Source organism: Saccopteryx leptura, chromosome 2 (genome assembly GCF_036850995.1).
Source record: "Saccopteryx leptura isolate mSacLep1 chromosome 2, mSacLep1_pri_phased_curated, whole genome shotgun sequence".
In the NCBI taxonomy this organism is placed as follows: Eukaryota; Metazoa; Chordata; class Mammalia; order Chiroptera; family Emballonuridae; genus Saccopteryx; species Saccopteryx leptura.
In genome coordinates, this window is record NC_089504.1 from 258,886,998 (window position 1) to 258,906,137 (window position 19,140).

The window sequence follows — 19,140 nt, forward strand, 5'->3', positions numbered from 1 at the left end:
TGGTGGGCATGCCGGGTGGATCCCGGTCGGGCGCATGTGGGAGTCTGTCTGACTGCCTCCCCGTTTCCAACTTCAGAAAAATACCAAAAAAAAAAAAAAAAAAAAGGAGAGGAAAGACCATGTTCTTTGAGACTCAATACTGAGACGATGTCACTTCTTCCCAGATGATCTAAAGCAACTCTAATGGAAATATGAGACCCACACATGTAATTTAAAAATCTCTAGTAGCTCCATTTAAAAATAAACAGGTGAAATGAATTTTAATAATACACATTTTTAAAGCTACTATATCCAAAGCATTATCATTTTAACATGTCATTAACAGAAATATATTAATGGAGTATTTTACTTTTGGGTGCTAAATCTTCAGATACAGTGTATATTTTATGCTTATAGCACATGTGAATTTGGACCAGCCACATTTTAAGCCCTCAATAGCCACATATGGCTCGTGACTACAAAATGGACAGTGCAGATCCATAGTCAATGCAATCCTAATAAAAACTGCAGCAGATATTTTCATGAATAACAAAACGCTGACTCTGAAATGTATCTGGAAATTTCAAGGACCAAGAATAGCAAAGGTAACTTTGAAGAACAAAACTGGAAAACAAACATCCCCATATATTAAGATGTACTATAATACTACATTAAGCCTGACCAGGCGGTGGCGCAGTGGATACAGCGTTGGACTGGGATGTGGAAGACCCAGGTTTGAGACCCCGAGGTTGCCAGCTTGAGCGAGGGCTCATCTGGTTTGAGCAAAAGCTCACCAGCTTGGACCCAAGGTCGCTGGCTCAAGCAAGGGGTTACTCGGTCTGCTGAAGGCCTGCGGTCAAGGCACATATGAGAAAGCAATCAAGAACAACTAAGGTGTCGCAATGCACAACAAAAAACTAATGATTGATGCTTCTCATCTCTCCATTCCTGTCTTTCTGTCCCTGTCTATTGCTCTCTCTGACTCTCTCTGTCTCTATTAAAGAAAAAAAAAAAAACTACATTAAGACACTGTGGTGTTGGTGTAAGAACACAGAAATGTATTAGTGCAACAGAATATATAGTCACCTGACCATGACAAAGGTGACCTGATTATGATGATAAAGGTGACTACAGGGCACTGGGAAAGGATGGACTGGGTCAATGAAATATCCTCTGGGCAGTGGTCCCCAACCCCCGGGCCATGGATCGGTACCAGTCCATGGGCCATTTGGTACTGGTCCACAGAGAAAGAATAAATAACTTACATTATTTCCGTTTTATTTATATTTAAGTCTGAACAATGTTTATTTTTAAAAAATGACCAGATTCCCTCTGTTACATCCGTCTAAGACTCACTCTTGATGCTTGTCTCGGTCACGTGACACATTTATCCGTCCCACCCTAAAGGCCGGTCCGTGAAAATATTTTCTGACATTAAACCGGTCCGTGGCCCAAAAAAGGTTGGGGACCACTGCCTCTGGGGGAAAAAATGGATCTTGACTCCTAACATACTAGGATACAAAAACCAATGCTAGACAGACTGTAGGTCTAAATGGAAAATAAAACAGTAAACCTTTCAGAAGAAAACAGGGAAATATTTTCATAACCTCATTACAGGCAAAGATTACTTCAATAAAACATAACCATCCATGGATATATGAAAAGTGGCTAACAGGGACTAAAGATGACGTGCTTACTTCCTCCTGATGGAAGGTAGGAGGCAGAGTTGGTGAAGGTGCAAAGGGTGGTGGAGAGATCACCTTCCTTTCCTCCAGTTGGGCCATGATTTCCTTCCGTCTCCGATGCAGCTCGTCCAGACTGGGATGGGGTTGGGCAGGAGGAGGAAGCCGGCTATAAGGAGGCTCCTGAAAGTGCAGATATCAGTACACATTGGAAAAGAATTTCAGAACATGTTAATTTACTTAGCACATGTTTTACATAAGCACTAGCTTGTATACTCATCTTAACATTTGGAAATACCATGACTTAAAACAAAGGAAAACAGGCCCTGGCCGATTGGCTCAGTGGTAGAGCGTCGGCCTGGCGTGCAGGAGTCCCGGGTTCGATTCCCAGCCAGGGCACACAGGAGAGGTGCCCATCTGCTTCTCCACCCCTACCCCTCTTGTTCCTCTCTGTCTCTCTCTTCCCCTCAATGGCTCTGGTTGCAACAGAGCAATGCCCCAGATGGGCAGAGCATCGCCCCCTGGTGTGCGTGACGGGTGGATCCCGGTCAGGCGCATGAGGAAGTCTGTCTGACTGCCTCCCTGTTTCTAAAAAACAAACAAACAAAAAACAAACAAACAAAGGAAAACAACCCCTACCCCCAAATTCTAAGGATTTCCCAAAGAGCTCAATTTAAGTCTCTTTTTCTTGGCCAGAGGTTTCCAAATAGATCTAGAATTGTTAATAAAAACATCTCAAGTTCAGACTAAGGGCTATTAGTGAGTGAGGTGGGAATTTTCTTCCCTTTAATAGTTTAATTAAAAAAAAACTACCCAAATTATAAAAAGATAAAAAATAAGGACATGCTTTCTTATTAAAAAAAAATAAGTCACGCTAAACAATAATCAAATTAAACCTACATAATGAGAAAAAAATACAGCGTACCCTGATGTATGAAGGTCTAATCTGAGCTGGATGAGGAGCCACAGGGTAGTAGCCCTCCACCTGCTGGTGATATCGTTCTCTGGATTCCGGTACATAGGATGGGACTGCAGGCGGAACCTCAATGGATAACTGGCTTTCTCGGAAAATCTCCTCTCTTGGGTAAGACTGAGCAGGGTATACTCGACGGCCGTCATAGTGTGGTGGGTACATGGGTGAGTACTGCTGTGGCTGTGCGCCATACTGAGAGCTGACAACGCGATCTTGGAGGTAGGGTGGGTAATGGTCCAAGTAGGGAGGACCGGGCTCCGGAGCGGACGGTGGGGGCCGGGCAAAACGGGACACACACTGCGGAGCGGTGTAGTACATACCTGTGCATCACAGAAGAGCAACCAAAGCAACAATGAGCCAATCTGTTTTCCAGGTAAGACTCTGTCTATTAGCATATTTCAACATTTGATAATTAACACTCCACTCATTTCTTTAGACATTCTCACCTATGCTTATCTACACAGGGGTGCCTTAACACAGTGTGAACACTGGAAGGCAAAAAGACTTCTGCCTCATGGGACGTGATGCTGGAGTTAGTGGTTAAGATGGCAGTTTCCTCTTTTTATGGCTTCTTCACTGTAACCAGGTCTTTCGGCAGCTACTTCTGGGCCTTACTCCTGGAGGCCTATGTAAGCCTGCTTTTCCAGCACCTTCTGCTTATTTCATAAACACCTAAACTTCCTGTATCAAACCTCCTTCTCCCAAACATTGAACCCTAATGATACACTGTATTTAAGGTCACTTGAACAAAAGTAGTTGGGTGCTTCCTGCAATGGATGGTCAAACCAATTTTTATCATATTTTCACATGTATTAATAACGTACCAATTTAAATCTATTCTCTGAAAGCGGAGAAGACATTTCTGATTCAAAATTAACATAGACTTAGGAAAAGGAAATGGAAAGCACCTTTAATTTATCCCAGTTTAAAAAATAATAGCACTATACTGTTTCTGACAGAGCTCCTACCTCATCTTCTCTCCATTCTCATATAGTATTATTATTAAAACTGGCTAATTTTTCACATTTGTCTGTTTTCTAAAATCCCTCTTCTTTCCTACCATACTAAATCAGACCTCAACACTCACACCTGGCCTGACCAGGCGGTGGCGTAGTGGATAGAGCGTTGGACTGGAATGTGGAGGACCCAGGTTCGAGATCCCGAGGTTGCCAGCTTGATCGCAGGCTCATTTGATTTGAGCAAAGCTCACCAGCTTGGACCCAAGGTCACTGGCTTGAGCAAGAGTTTACTGGATCTGCTGAAGGCCCGTGGTCAAGGCACATATGAGAAAGCAATCAATGAACAACTAAGGTGTCGCAACGAAAAAATAATGATTGATGCTTCTCATCTCTCTCCGTTCCTGTCTGTCTGTCCCTGTCTATCCCCCTCTCTCTGACTGTCTCTCTGTCTCTGTAAAAAAAACAAAAAACAAAACATTCACACCTGGAGTAATAATAGTCCCCTCACTCTGTTTGGCTCTAGTCTCATTTTTGCAATCCCGTAGTAAATTTTCTTTCTGTTCCCAAACCTCTATTTAGGGCATTCTATTGTAAAGCTTCTTTAATTCCTTAGGCTCTCAATGATCTCCCGAGTCTCACAGTTAATTTCCACCACCACAACTGAACAACCTAACTTTTAACACACATCTACAGGCATACCTCGTTTGATTGCACATAGTTTACTACGTCTCACAAATAACTGCATTTTTTACAAATTGAAGGTTTGTGGCGCCTGACCAGGCAGTGGCGCAGTGGATAGAGCGTTGGACTGGGATGCAGAGGACCCGGGTTCGTGACCCCGAGGTCGCCAGCTTGAGTGTGACCATCTGGTTTGAGCAAAAAGCCCACCAGCTTGAACCCAAGGTCACTGGCTCCAGCAAGGGGCTACTCGGTCTGCTGAAGGCCCGTGGTCAAGGCACATATGAGAAAGCAATCGATGAACAACTAAGGTGTTGCAATGTGCAATGAAAAACCAATGATTGATGCTTCTCATCTCTCCATTCCTGTCTGTCTGTCCCTGTCTATCCCTCTCTCTGACTCACTCTCTGTCTCTAAAAAAAAAAAAAAAAGGTTTGTGGCAAGCCTACGAGGAACAAGTCTATTAGTGCCATTTTTCTGATAGGCTCAGATGTTCGTTAGCACTTTTTACCAATAAATTATTTCTTAATGAAGGGATGTATAGTATTTTTTAGACATAATGCTATTACACACATTAACAGACTACAGTATAGTGTAAATGTAACTTTTATACATATATACGAGGAAACCAAAAAATTCGTGACTTGCTTTATTGCTGTGGTCTGAAACCGAACCTGAACTTCTCCGAGGTCTGCCTGTATGTTATGTCTGCTCACAGACAGTCTTCTCGTCTTACTAATACTGATTCTACACCATAAACTCTCTATAGGTATGCTACATTTTTCATATATTACAGGACCCAGAAAAAGATTAGGTGATAAATGAACGGGAGAAAAATATACTGTGTGCATTTAATTTATACCCACTGTAATATTAAATTCATTTTCATGCTTGAAGAAAATTTTGGTCAGGAAAATACACTGCCTTAGCAAATTTCCATTGTCTACTTGGGTGACTTGTCATTTCCCTAAACATATGAACATATTTACTATACAACTGCTTTTAGTTGTTAAAGCAATTTTTTTTATAGCTTTGCTACTTCATTTACTTCATACCATTTAGTTGATCATATCTGTTTTTTCCAAAGAATTAAAAATTATACTTATCGTAAGGCGGCTAGGGCAAATATGATACCTGGCAGCATTCACCTAACTCCTAGGAAAAGTGAGGGCAGTAAAGGAAAAAACATTACCCTGCTGATACGGGGCTGGTTCAAACGGGGGCGCAGCTCCACGAGGATCCTGGTAGTAGAGGTCGGCCTGCTGGCCAGGGTATAACTGAGAGCCCCGGGGGATCATCTGGGGGGGCTTGCCCACGGGCAGAGGAGGCAGGTCAGCTGGCCCCCTTGGCGGAACAGGGTGTGGATTCACAGGTAAGGCAGAAATGCTCTTGGGGACAGATTCTAGCCTATGAGAATAAAATGCTGCAAGTCAAGTTTAAGGTCTCAAAATGTACACAAACTGTTAAATGTAAAAAAAAAAAAAAAGCCACAATTTGCGAAAATGCTTTTTTCCCCATAGTCATTTCTTCTACAAAATTTACAACTTTGATCTTATTTCACCTATGTTAACTTTTTTATAAGCATTTGTGCTAGCTTTCTTAAACATTAAAACACAAGAAATAAAAATAAAAAAACAACAAAATGACCCAAAAAACCCCCAATTTTACAAAAACATCGATTAATTCCTCCTTCCCTCTTTTTCATTTACAAAGACACTTGAAAGTACGTTAGGAAAATGACATACAGGTCGGGAGGGGAGCCGGGGGCACTGCTGCTCAGATGGTCCATCTTTCCGGGCTTGAGGCTGGAATCGAAGCTGGGGTCTGTCCCGCGTGGAATGAGCTGCGTGACCGCGCTCCCGGCTGACACAATCCCATTGGGCAGAGCGGGGGCCTTCCGGCCGGGCAGCTCGGCTGCACCTTCATCTGGAAGGACAGCTGTGGAGGGCAGGCCCACCTCATTCAGCTGACCCAGAGAGGCGCTCAGTGGTCTTCTGGGGACCAGGCGTTTGTTCATTTTACGAAATCTATACAAAGGGCGAAGGCACACACCAAAACCAGTTACAAAAGCAAAACTATGAACACAAACGTATTTAAGAAATAAGTACAAAAGTTAAAAATTCCAAGTACATTATTTTCTAGAAATTCTCTTCAAACACTGGCTTAGCTATTTGAGACCCTACATGCGTGTGTATGTGTGACAGGGGTGGGCAAAGGAGGTCTACAGTTGTTCACATGGAAAATAACACAATAATTAATAATAATTCAAGAATAAGCTGTTTTGCGTACTCACAACTATAAACCTACTTTTCCCCACCCCTGTATGTATGTTCTATGTATATTAAGTATACCATTCCTCATATTTATAACATAAATCGTGCTAATTAATATTTGTATTAATATGTCATTTTTATTGAAATTTCTATTTCTAAAACTTACTAGAGGAGGGTTAGAAAAACCTGTAGAAGACATTTCCGAAAAATTTTACCTTGGGCTCTCCTCGAGGGCCATGGGGTACCGCGAGCCTATGCATGTAACACAGTAAGAATAAAAAAAAACGCCAGTGTACACAGCTTCCCAGGTTGATGCTCTATCCACTGCGCCACCACTGCTTAGGCCATCTAGTGCACTTAAAATATCTACATCAAACTGCGCTGCCAGTGGCACAGTAAATAAAGCATTGTCCCAGAGCTTTATTGAGCCAGCAGACCGAGGTTGCTGGCTCAATCCAGAGGGTGTCAGCTCGACTTTGAGGCTGCCAGTTCGAGCCCCAGTCAGGGCATGTATGAGAAGCAATCAATGGATGCACAACTAAATGGAACAAGCTGATATTTCTCTTTCCCTCACCTTCTCCTTCCTCTATTTCAAAAACAAAACAAAAACACTCCAAGAGAATAATGTTATTTTATCAAATGTTTCCCATATGTGACTAATTTCTGGGGGGATCTATACATAAGGGGTAACCACTGTTAACAGTGTGATATATAAATCACAGATTTTTCCTCTATACATGGCCTTAGTGGTCTTAGGTACATAAGATTATTGTTTCTAGAAATAGGGTTCTACCTATATGACTGCTGAGTAATTTTTCCTCTACTTCATAATCTTGGCCATTCCTTTATGTCAGTACATTTTAAGTTATTCCTAAATATTTGCTACTAAAACAATATAGTAATGGGTAATTATGTCCATATATTTGTACCCTTGTGTGAGTTAACTGGAGGTAGAATTTTAAGTCTCATGTATGTGCATTAGAAACTATTTTAATGCTCCAAAACTAGTTTCACTCCTACTGATAAGTGTCTTTTTTCAGTAGTCCATCAAACACTAGGCAGTATCAGTCTTTGCTGATAGTTCGAAAACACGAAGTTTTGTTTTTACTTGCATTCTTTAGCAATCAGTGAAGTTGAACCTAGGTTCAAGTTTACTGGTGATTAGCATTCTGCTATTTGCTTCATTATGTCCATGTTCCATCTATCTACTGGTTCTCCTTCCGTTCTGACAGATTTGTAGGAGCTCATTCTATGTTAGGGATACCAGCCCTTGTCTTTCATTTCCCCACTAACCTTCTGTCTTTTAATTGTGGTGTTTAGGTCAAATTTTAGGTTTTTAATTTTTATGGAATCAAATTTATCAGTCTTCTCCTTGATGGATGCTGGGCTGTCATTATCCTAAAACCCTTTCCCATTGCAAACTTATTAACTAGTACACCTATTTAAATCTCTGATACATTTATAATTCTTTGTAGTGTAAAGATAACTACCAGCTCTAATTATTTTTCAAATGGATAGCAGTTATTTCATCATCTTTTTTATTATTGAGGTGAAATACCACCTTTTAGCTTACATGCTAAGTTCTTACATGTATCAGGAACACTTTCTAGGTTTTTTATTATATTAACCTATTTCTATGCTAATAACATAGCCTTTACACTCATTTTAGCTCAGAGTACAGGCTAATAGTTATTAGTCTAGTTATCAGACAAGTCCCTTCTTTTTCCAGAATTTTCTTGACTATTTGCATATTCTTCTAAAAAATGATTTTGTTAGGTCCTAACAATCATCATGTAATGATTCTAATTGGGAATTCAGTGACTTTAGTTTAAGAAAAAATAAAGCCTTTATAATGCCTTATCTAAAACTATTCTTCATTTACCCAATTCTTTCCTTATGTTCCTAGCTAGTCTCTAATTCAATTCATATAGGTACTGCCTGACCAGGCGGTGGCGCAGTGGATAGAGCATCAGACTGGAATGCAGAAAACCCAGGTTTGAGACCCCAAGGTTGCCAGCTTGAGCAAGGGCTCATCTGGTTTGAGCAAAAAGCTCACCAGCTTGAGCCCAAGCTCACTGGCTCGAGCAAGGGGTTACTTGTTCTGCTGAAGGCCCGCGGTCAAGGCACATATGAGAAAGCAATCAATGAACAATTAAGGTGTTGCAACGTGCAACGAAAAACTAATGATTGATGTTTCTCATCTCTCCGTTCCTGTCTGTCTGTCCCTGTCTATCTCTCTTTCTGACTCTTTGGAAAAAAAAAAATCATATAGGTACGAAATATTTATTAGTTTATTATTTGATATTTGTCATTTTGTTGTTGTTAATGCAAAAGGAATCTTTCATTTTGCTTTACCGGTTTATCTGACAGCAAATTCATTTAAGTTTTTGATTTGCCACTTTACTAAATTCTCATTTCTTTAGCTTCCTGTACTTTTCTTGAACTGCTCCCTGTAACAATTTTAAGGCTATTTAACTCTCGTTTACATACATTTGCTACTACTTTCAGAATATTAAAAATAGTTTTACCAGTAGAAATTTTGCTTTACTCTTAAAATGAGACTGAATCTAACATTTACTAATTAAGCATGAGGCTATCATGCTGGCTTTCAGATATAATTATCACCTGGCCTGTGGTGGTGCAGTGGATAGGGTGCTGACCTGGAACACTGGCGTTGCCAGTTTGAAAGCCCAGTCTTGCCGGGTCAAGGCACATATGAGAAGTAGCCAACGAACAACTAAAGTGAAGCAACCATGAGTTGATACTTCTCATTCCCCCACCTTTCTCTCTATAAAATCAATACACAAAACCTTCAAAAGAAAAAAAAGATATAACTATCATTATCATGTTGAAAAGTGTCTATGACATTTTTGTTCTAAGTGATTTTGATTTATCATGGACACTGGATTTTATTCAAATGCCTTTGGAATCTTCAGATATAATCACAAGGGGTTTCTTATCTAACCTATAGCAACTAATATTTAATATCAGACTATCTTTGCAGTTAGCCATGACATCAGCTTCAATTTACTTCTGAATTCTAAGTTTAATATTTAGGATTTAAAAAACATTAGCCCTGGCCGGATAACTTGGTTGGTTAGAGCGCCATCTGGATATACAGAGGTTGCCTGTTTGATTCCTGGCCAGGGAACATACAGGAACAGACCGATGTTTCTAGCTATCTCTTCCCCCCTCTCTCTCAAATCAGTAAATGAATTTTAAATATTATTTAAAAGATAAAATAAAAAAATAAAAATATTAATATGTGAGATAAATTTTTAGTTTAATTGTGTTATTTGTCAAACTTAGTATTACTGGTTGCATAAAAGAATTAAAAGATTTTTCTTTCTACTATGGGCTAGAAAATTTAACATCATTGTAAGTATCTGGTCCTTGACATTTGACTGAAATCTGTGAAATTGAACTTGGAAATAAAATAATTTCTTTAATAGATTGGTAATTCATTATTCAATTAGTTAAAATCAGTTAAAACTGATGACTTTTTTTTGGTAGTGAGAATGACTCACTTCTAGACTTAGTTAACCATAAACAGTTCCCTATTTTAGGGACAATGTATGAAAGCTGAAAAAACTGCTTCAGTTCTCTTTTTTTTTTCTTTTTTTTTAAGGCTCACCTAGGGATTGAACTTTATTTTTTTTTAAATTATTTTTATTTATTTATTCATTTTAGAGGAGAGAGAGAGAGATTGAGAGAGAGAGAGAGAGAGAGAGAGAGAGAAGGGGGGAGGAGCAGAAAGCTTCAACTCCCATATGTGCCTTGACCGGGCAAGCCCAAGGTTTTGAACCGACAACCTCAGCATTCCAGGTCAACGCTTTATCCCTGCGCCACCACAGGTCAGGCAGTTTTCTTTTTTAAAATTACTTTCCAAACATTTCCTGTTCATTTAAGAGAGTGCACCTACCCTTCCTGTATTTCTCAATGGCAGCAAGTTAATCTACTGAATAATTCTACCTTGTTCTATCAGAAGGCCAAGTCTACAACTTTTGCACTTACTTCTCCAGTTCCTCCTGGGAGTGGGCAAACGTACAGCTGGCCCCACGAGGGCACCCTCCTCGCTGCTTCATGTCGCGACACATGTATGTTTTGTATTTGCTATGCTGCGGAGGCTATGACCAAGTTAAAACATCAGACATTAAAAAAAGTGATGGAAAATTTCACTGCCATTTTAAGATCTTCATAATTAGATGAACAATTTAGATCAATTCACACTCTTTGCTAGACTGCCCAGAACAAAAGTGCTGGGAAGCTGTTCTGTCTCAGGCTCAGAGCATCCCCAAAATAAGTAAGTTAATTAAAACAAATGTAGTCCAGATTTTCTGGTATGTTCTCAAACCTGTACCTTCACATAAGTTCTTGATTCAAGTCTCAGGAGGGCTCTATGACCTTATTTTCAGGTTTTATAATGAATAAACCATTAGAGTTTAGAACTTTCCAATGTTTAAACTATCTTCTAATATTTGTTTTAAACAATGTTCAGTTCAGTATAATTACGTTTCTTTATAGCACACCACAAATCTACAATAGACCCTGTAACTGAAAAATATTCTGTAACAAATTTTGACATGCAGATTATATCAAATACTTGACACATTTCCAAAGGTACAAATGACTCATCATTTATAACTAGGTGACAAAGCAGGAAAGAGGACTTGGAAGTCAATAAAACAGCAAACATAATACCAAGTGAAATGAAATTTAATGTGTTTTATCACTTACTGGCCAAATTTAAGTGTTAATCTTATATTTTTGTTACATTCTTCACAATGTCTAATGGAACAGGGAGTCAAAAATAAATTTTAATTTCTTTTATTTCTGAACCAAAAAACTAAGCTCTGATCTGTACTCAGATTGATTAGGATAATTATATCCATACTATTCCACTTGGGATAGTTTTAATACTTCTTGTCTCCCAAAGAAGATAAGAATAGTAAAAACCTATTATTAATATTTACCTGAGCCAGGTAAATTCACAACAAAGTTTAATTTTCAAGTTTACTACTACAAAATAAAAGCTCTAAGATCTACATCCTAAGAGCAAAACAAAATTTTGGGGAGCAAAATTAAAAACTCTAGCCACAGGACCTATTATATTTTACTGTCATGTATTTCTTTTAAAAATATCTGAGGGGCCTGACCAGGCGGTGGCGCAGTGGATAGAGCATCGGACTGGGATGCAGAGGACCCAGGTTCAAGACCCCGAGGTCACCAGCTTAAGCACAGACTCATCTGGTTTGAGCAAAAGGTCACCAGCTTGAACCCAAGGTCGCTGGCTCCAGCAAGGGGTTACTCGGTCTGCTGAAGGCTCGTGGTCAAGGCACATATGAGAAAGCAATCAATGAACAACTAAGGTGTTGCAACACGCAATGAAAAACTAATGATTGATGCTTCTCATCTCTCTCCGTTCCTGTCTGTCTGTCCCTGTCTATCCCTCTCTCTGACTCACTCTCTGTCTCTGTAAAAAAAAAAAAAAATCAATCAATCTATCTATCTATCTATCTATCTATCTATCTATCTATCTATCTGAGGGAAATTTGGCCCACTGGCATAACAGATATTGTAAATGAAAAATGTTAAAATACTAATTCAGAAAAAGCATATACAAATGTGTGAACAGTACTGGAGAGATGTAGCATTAGCACTAAAATGTGATACCCATTGCCAAAAAGAGATGTAACAGTAACCAAAGAGAATAATTTGATTTAAATGGAATACAGTTTTTATTACAGAATCAAATGCTGCTATATCCAACATGAAAAGTGAGCACAGCACACTAGACTGACAAGAATTATTTCATTTCAATGTTGTCACAGAAAATTACTGGGCTAATCTGGTATGCTGGCTGCTAACAACGCTAAACTGATGTATTGTTTCTACAGAGTCGTGAATACTCAAGCCACCTCACTGGCCTGCGTCCCTTACCTGCTGTTGATCCGCCCCTTTCTTGCTGTGGTTCTGGATATAATCAACCAGTCCGTGTACCACTGTCCGCACAGCCACCAGCCCATTTTCTAGCTGTTCCCAAGTAGGAGGAGGAGCATCTACACAAGAAATAAAAAAATTTTAAACAATGTTATTCAGTGTTTTACTCAATATTAAATTAATAAAGGAGATGTGTCAGTACTTCAGTGAAATCAAGTTAAGCGTCAGGTAATAGTTTATTCACCTAAATGTCATTTTAAAAAAGTGTTTATTTCAATGATTTTAGAGAGAGGAAGGGAGAGAGCAGGAGAAAGACAGGAACATCTGTTTCTGTATGTGCCCTGACTGGGGATCAAACTGGCAATCTCTGAGCTTTGGGACAATGTTCCAACCAACAGAGCTATCTGGCCAGGGCTCACCTAAACATCATTTTAAAGAAACAGATATAGTCTTCTAAATCTGCGGGTACAAACTAAAATAACTATGGGGACAGGGAAGGTAACATGAAGGAATTAAATAGGACAGACAATAAATGGCAACTCTCACTAGACCCTTACTTTGGAAAATGACAATAGAAAGAGATGGGAATTGTGCTAAACTAAGGAGTATGGCTCACTCCTAAGGTCACGGTCACCATTAAACTTTAGCTGCTTATTACATGAAGATGCAGGATGGCACTGCCAAGTACACTGCATTTTTCCAGGGGAAGCTGAAATTTGAGATTTTTATGTAAAACTACCCAGTTTTTAAATGTTCATATGTAAAATGTTTAGAATATTGTACAGGCCAACACAGTGTTCACCAAATAAAACGTAACCATGGATTGCCTACAGTCAACCAATCTGTAGTGTCTACACTGCAATTTTGTACAAACCAAGTACTGGTAAACAGAATATTTTAAAAGTTTAATAGAAGAGCCCTGGCCAGTTGGCTCTGTGGTAGAGCATCAGCCCAGCGTGTGGATGTCACGGGTTCAATTCCCAGTCAGGGCACACAGGAAAAGCGCCCATCTGCTTCTCCACCCTTCCCTCTCTACTTTCTCTCTCTCTCCCTCTCTTCTCTTCCTCTCCTGCAGCCAAGGTTCAATTAGAGTGAGTTGTCCCCGGCTGTTGAGGATGGCTCCGTGGTCTCCACCTCAGGTGCTAAAAAATGGCTCCGGTTGCAACAGAGCAAGGCACAGAGAGGCAGGGCATCGCCTCTTAGTGGGCTTGCGGGGTGGACCCCAGTGAGGCGCATGTGGGAGTCTGTCTCTGCCTCCCCTCCTCTCACTAAAAAAGATAAATAAAATAAAATGTTTAATAGAAGAGCCAATACATAAATCAACCCCTCTATATAGCTTTTTCATTTAGTAAGTTATTTGCCCAGGACCAGTATTGGGGTTTTTATAGAAGAAAAATTAGCCACAGGGCTAAACATGAAATGTTCTTTAGAGAAATATAAAATGACATGAGAACACAGATGTAGAGAAGACTTCTGTTGAAGACATTGAAAGACTTAGGTGATGAGAATTTAAACTAGGCTTTGAAGGACACATGGAATTTTAACAAAGGGTGGGAAGAAAGATGAAGAGAAGGTAAAGAAAACAGTCTCACAGAACAGTACTTTCTGGAACACCACATCCTCAGGGATTGTTTAGTTGCTGGGGAAGCAGTAGCAATCAAAACAAAAGTCCCAGTTATATTCAAGGAGAGGGGTCAGACAATAGATACTCAAAATACAAAGTATTTAGAATAATAATGCATTGAATAAATAAAGCAAAGAAGGCAAGTGAGAAAGGTGTGTGGAATGTCTCAGACAGGCTGATGGCCTCCTGGAGAAGGTGACAGAGATCAAACCCCTGAAGGAAGGCTCTGGTGCCCTAGGACACCCTAGAAGAAGAAGACCTAGGAGGAAGGGGAGAGCAGGTGCAGAGCCCTGAGGCGGAGCGTGCCTGGCCTGTCCCGAGGTGAAACCAGCCAGGAGCAAGTTGGATGGACAAGAGTAGGCTGAAGCAGGAGAGAGGGAAAGGAAGACCAGGACCTGGGAGGCCTGGCAGGTCCCCGGAAAGGTTTTGGCTTTTACCAAGTGACTTGAAGAATTTCTGAGCAGAAGGCAACAGGATCGCTCTGGCGCCTGTCCTCAACCAGACAGACACGAGGAGGCTAGTCTATGAAGAGAGAAAAGGGTGGCAGCAGTGAGAGGGAAGGAGGTGGAGGCCAAGTGGATTTTAAAGGGAGGGCCTACAGGAAAGCTGATGGAGCAGATATACCTTAAGTGAGGGTAGGATGAGTTAAGGACAACACTGCCAAGTTGTCTGGACTGAGGAAATGACAGGCTACAGCTGCCAGTAAACGGAATGGGGTGGGACAGAGGCTTGGAGCCCAGTTTTCCACAGATTAAGTTCGAAATTCTTATCTGATATTCAAGTAGAGAGGTTGGGATGCTGGATGTTGAGCAGGCAGGTGGATAGACAAAATAATTCCGGAAGAGGGTCTGGGCTGGACATACTGTGTTTCACAGATTCTAAAACACCATTAATTCTAACATGCACACCGTTATTTTAAGGTTTTATTTATTCATTTTAGAGAAGGGGGGAGAGAGGGAGGGGAGGAGCAAGAAGCATCAACTCCCATATGTGCCTTGACTGGGCAAGCCCAGGGTTTCGAATTGGCGACCTCAGCGTTCCAGGTCAACGCTTTATCCACTGCGCCACCACAGGTCAGGCCACGCACACCGTTATTTAATGTGTCAAAAAGCTTTTTTTTTCCCCAAAAAAGTTTTTTTTAAAGACTACTAGATTATCACATGTCATTATTGCTCGTACAAATGCATCCCAATTTCAGAAATGCTGAGATCCGCCTAGCTTGTGGTGGCACAGTAGAGAGAGCGTCAATCTGGAACGCTGATGTCACCAGTTTGAAACTCTGGGCTTGTCAGCTCAAGGCACATACAATGAGCACTCAATGAAGAACTAAAGTGAAGCAACTATGAATTGACACTTTTTGCTCTGTCCCCCTCCTCTCCCATAAAATCAATAAATAAAATCTTAAAAAAAAAAAAAAAGAAATGCTAAAAATGAAAATAAACAGTGGGCTTTGGAATGAATAAAATATAATAAATTCATGAGTTATTAAATAATATTTAAAGCCACAAGACTTTAATATTTCAAGCACATTCTATGGAATGGGCAGAAATAGAAAATAGAAGAGATACACAAATTAAACTCTGGACGCACTCCAAAAGTTAGAAGCCAGGGGAAAGGTGGTTAGAAGCCATGGAGAGGAGGAGGAATCAGCGAAGGAGGCCGAAAAAAGAATCTAGTAAAGAAGGCAGGGAACTGGAGAGTGTGGCCGGGATGTCAAGTGAAAAATGTTACGAGAAGAGGAGTAAACGACGATGTTCGATGCTCTAACACAGGGGTCAGGAACCTTTTTGGCTGAGAGAGCCATGAACGCCACATATTTTAAAATGTAATTCCGTGAGAGCCATACAACGACCTGAGTATGTTACGTATTATCCAATAAAAATTTGGTGTTGTCCTGGAGGACAGCTGTGATTGGCTCCAGCCACCCGCAACCATGAACATGCGGATTGTAATACATGAGAATGTTTTATATTTTTAATGTTATTTTTTTTATTAAAGATTTGTCTGCAAGCTAGATGCAGCCATCAAAAGAGCCACACCTGGCTTGCGAGCCATAGGTTCCCGACCCCTGCTCTAACAGGTCAGATACAGTGAATATGAGAGTGGATGTTCGGAGTCAGCTCGGTGGAAGTCATTTGTGACCTTGACAAGAGCAGACTGAATGAAGTGGTAGAGGTAAGTGGCTGGGCACAGTAAGTTCAAGAGAGCACTATAAAACGCAGAGAAATAAAGTGGCATCTGGGGACAAATGGTGTCACAAGTGTGTTATGAGAGGAGCAGCAGTGTGTTGTGTGTAGTAGAGAAAAAAACGGGGGGTAAGAAACAGAGACACTGGAAGGACAGACGTGGCAGGATGGTTCCAGTGCGTGAAAAGGGCAGGGTCTCAGCTGCGCGTACAGGAGTGTGGAATCTCTGGCACTGGTGCAGGCAGACAGGCTGGGAAGCTTGAGGAAGTGCTCTTTTTATTGCTCAGAATGATCAAAGCACAGAAGGGGTAAGGCAAATCACTGTGGTCCAAGCCCTGGCCGGTTGGCTCAGCAGTAGAGAGTTGGCCCTGGGTTTGATTCTTGGCCAGGGCACACAGGAGAAGCACCCATCTGCTTTTCCCCCTTTTCCCCTCTCCTTTCTTTCTGTCTCTCTCTTCCCCTCCCACAGCCGAGGCTCCATTGGAGCAGGGTTGGCACGGGCGCTGAGGATGGCTCTGTGGCCTCTGCCTCAGGCACTAGAGTGGCTCTGGTCGCAACAGAGCGATGCCCGGGATGGGCAGAGCATTGCCCCCTGGTGGGCATGCTGGGTGGATCCCGGTCAGGCGCATGCGGGAGTCTGTCTGACTGCCTCCCTGTTTCTGGCTTCGGAGAAATACAAAAAAAAAAAAAAAAAAGAGTGCTCTGAATGCCACAGTCGAGAGTTCTGACCCTTATTCTACAAGCGATGGGGTATCACCAACAGCTTGTGAGTGTGGAAAGATGTGATTTATTTTGTGGCAGTAAGTGGAATGGAAGGCATTTCGTCTCAGGAAAAGATTGAGGCCCTCGCTAAGGCAGCATTAACAGGCATGGGATAAAGGGATATTGTAAAAGAACAGATAGAGCCTGTTGTCTGGAATGGTATGTAGAGCAAGTGAAAGAAAAAGACATGAAGTAACACAAGAGACTCAGGTTTTAAGCTCACATACCTCAAGAATGAGGGCATTTACAGAGAAAGAGAACACAGGAGGAAGGATGGGTATTGAGTGCAGATGAAAGGAGGAGGTGATGGTGAATCTTAGAAAGCTTTTGGGAAAGAGGGTCTGGAAGGCTGAGGAGATAGCAGTGATAGAGATAGTTGGGACTCTGTTATCTATAAAAAGATAACACCTGATGCTGGGAACAAATGACTCTGTCATCAACAGAGTGCGGAGAAAACAAAATCCAAGAACACAACCAGCCCACTCCTTGGTGGGCAGAAAAGGAATGAATGGTCAAAATAAGACAGAATCAGCATTTATACAGGTCAGAAGAGAACCGTGAGACTACAGATATAAGCTATTATGTGAGTTTCTGTATTAAGGAAGCAGTCAACAACATAATCAGATGATGAAGACAAATCAAGTTAATTTAAAAACTGAGAAGAAGCCTTTCGAATTAGAAAGTGGGAAATTACTAGTGAATGTTAGCACATTTTAGTTTAGTAGTGGGAATATATGCAGGGACAGCAATAGGATATAAGCTAAAATATCTCAGATGAAGTATTAGGCGAAAAATGAGGACTGGGTGATTTTCACGTCAAGAAGAAAGAACAGGAGGCCTAAGAGGTGGTGGCACAGTGGATAGCGCATTGACCTGGGATGTTGAGATCCCAGATTCGAAGCCCTGAGGTCGCTCATTTGAGTGTAGGGGAGCTGGCTTGAGCAAAGGGTCACTGGCTCAGCTGGAGACCCCTCTACCCGTCAAGGCACCGATGAGAAGCAATCAATGAACAACTAAAGTGTCGCAACTACGAGTTGATGCTTCTCATCCCTCTCACTTCCTGCCCATCTCTCTCTCATTTAAAAAAAAAAAAAAAAAGGAAGAAAAGGGTTGAAATAGAGACCATATTCAACATACGTAAAACGGTTAATGTAATACACCATATCAACAAAACAAAGAACAAAAACCACATGATCTTATCAATAGACGCAGAAAAGGCTTTCGATAAAATACAACACAATTTTATGTTTAAGACTCTCAACAAAATGGGTATAGAAGGAAAATATCTCAACATGATAAAGGCCATATATGATAAACCATCAGCTAACATCATATTAAATGGCACTAAACTGAAGGCTTTCCCCCTTAAATCAGGAACAAGACAGGGTTGTCCACTCTCTCCACTCTTATTTAATGTGGTACTAGAGGTTCTAGCCAGAGCAATCAGACAAGACAAAGAAATAGAAGGCATCCATATCGGAAAAGAAGAAGTAAAGGTATCACTTTTTGCAGATGATATGATACTATACATCGAAAACCCCAAAGAATCCACAAAAAGACTACTAGAAACAATAAGCCAATACAGTAAGGTCGCAGGATACAAAATTAACATACAGAAGTCAATAGCCTTTCTATATGCCAACAATGAAACAACTGAGAAGGAACTCAAAAGAATAATCCCCTTCACGATTGCAACAAAAAAAATAAAATACTTAGGAATAAACATAACAAAGAATGTAAAGGACTTATATAATGAAAACTATAAACCATTGTTAAGGGAAATCGAAAAAGATATAATGAGATGGAAGAATATACCTTGTTCTTGGCTAGGAAGAATAAATATAATCAAGATGGCTATATTACCCAAAGCAATATACAAATTTAATGCAATTCCCATCAAACTTCCAATGACATTTTTTAAAGAAATAGAGCAAAAAATCATCAGATTTATATGGAACTATAAAAAACCCCGAATAGCCAAAGCAATCCTAAAGAAAAAGAATGAAGCTGGGGGCATTTCAATACCTGACTTCAAACTATATTATAGGGCCACGACAATCAAAACAGCATGGTATTGGCAGAAA

The 19,140-nt window shown here is 40.6% G+C and overlaps 1 protein-coding gene across 3 annotated transcripts in view; it reads right to left on the minus strand.

The window, feature by feature from the left end:
- Positions 1–19,140, minus strand: part of RC3H1 (ring finger and CCCH-type domains 1) — an 84,620-nt gene that overhangs the window by 12,834 nt on the left and 52,646 nt on the right. For all 3 annotated transcript variants that reach the window (XM_066371549.1, XM_066371550.1, XM_066371548.1), the window contains exons 8-13: positions 12,485–12,603; positions 10,559–10,671; positions 6,017–6,298; positions 5,464–5,678; positions 2,587–2,954; positions 1,677–1,844 (exon numbers count right to left, since the gene is read on the minus strand). In XM_066371549.1, coding sequence (XP_066227646.1) covers positions 1,677–1,844; positions 2,587–2,954; positions 5,464–5,678; positions 6,017–6,298; positions 10,559–10,671; positions 12,485–12,603 — 1,265 coding nt within the window. The remainder of the gene's footprint in view (positions 1–1,676; positions 1,845–2,586; positions 2,955–5,463; positions 5,679–6,016; positions 6,299–10,558; positions 10,672–12,484; positions 12,604–19,140) is intronic.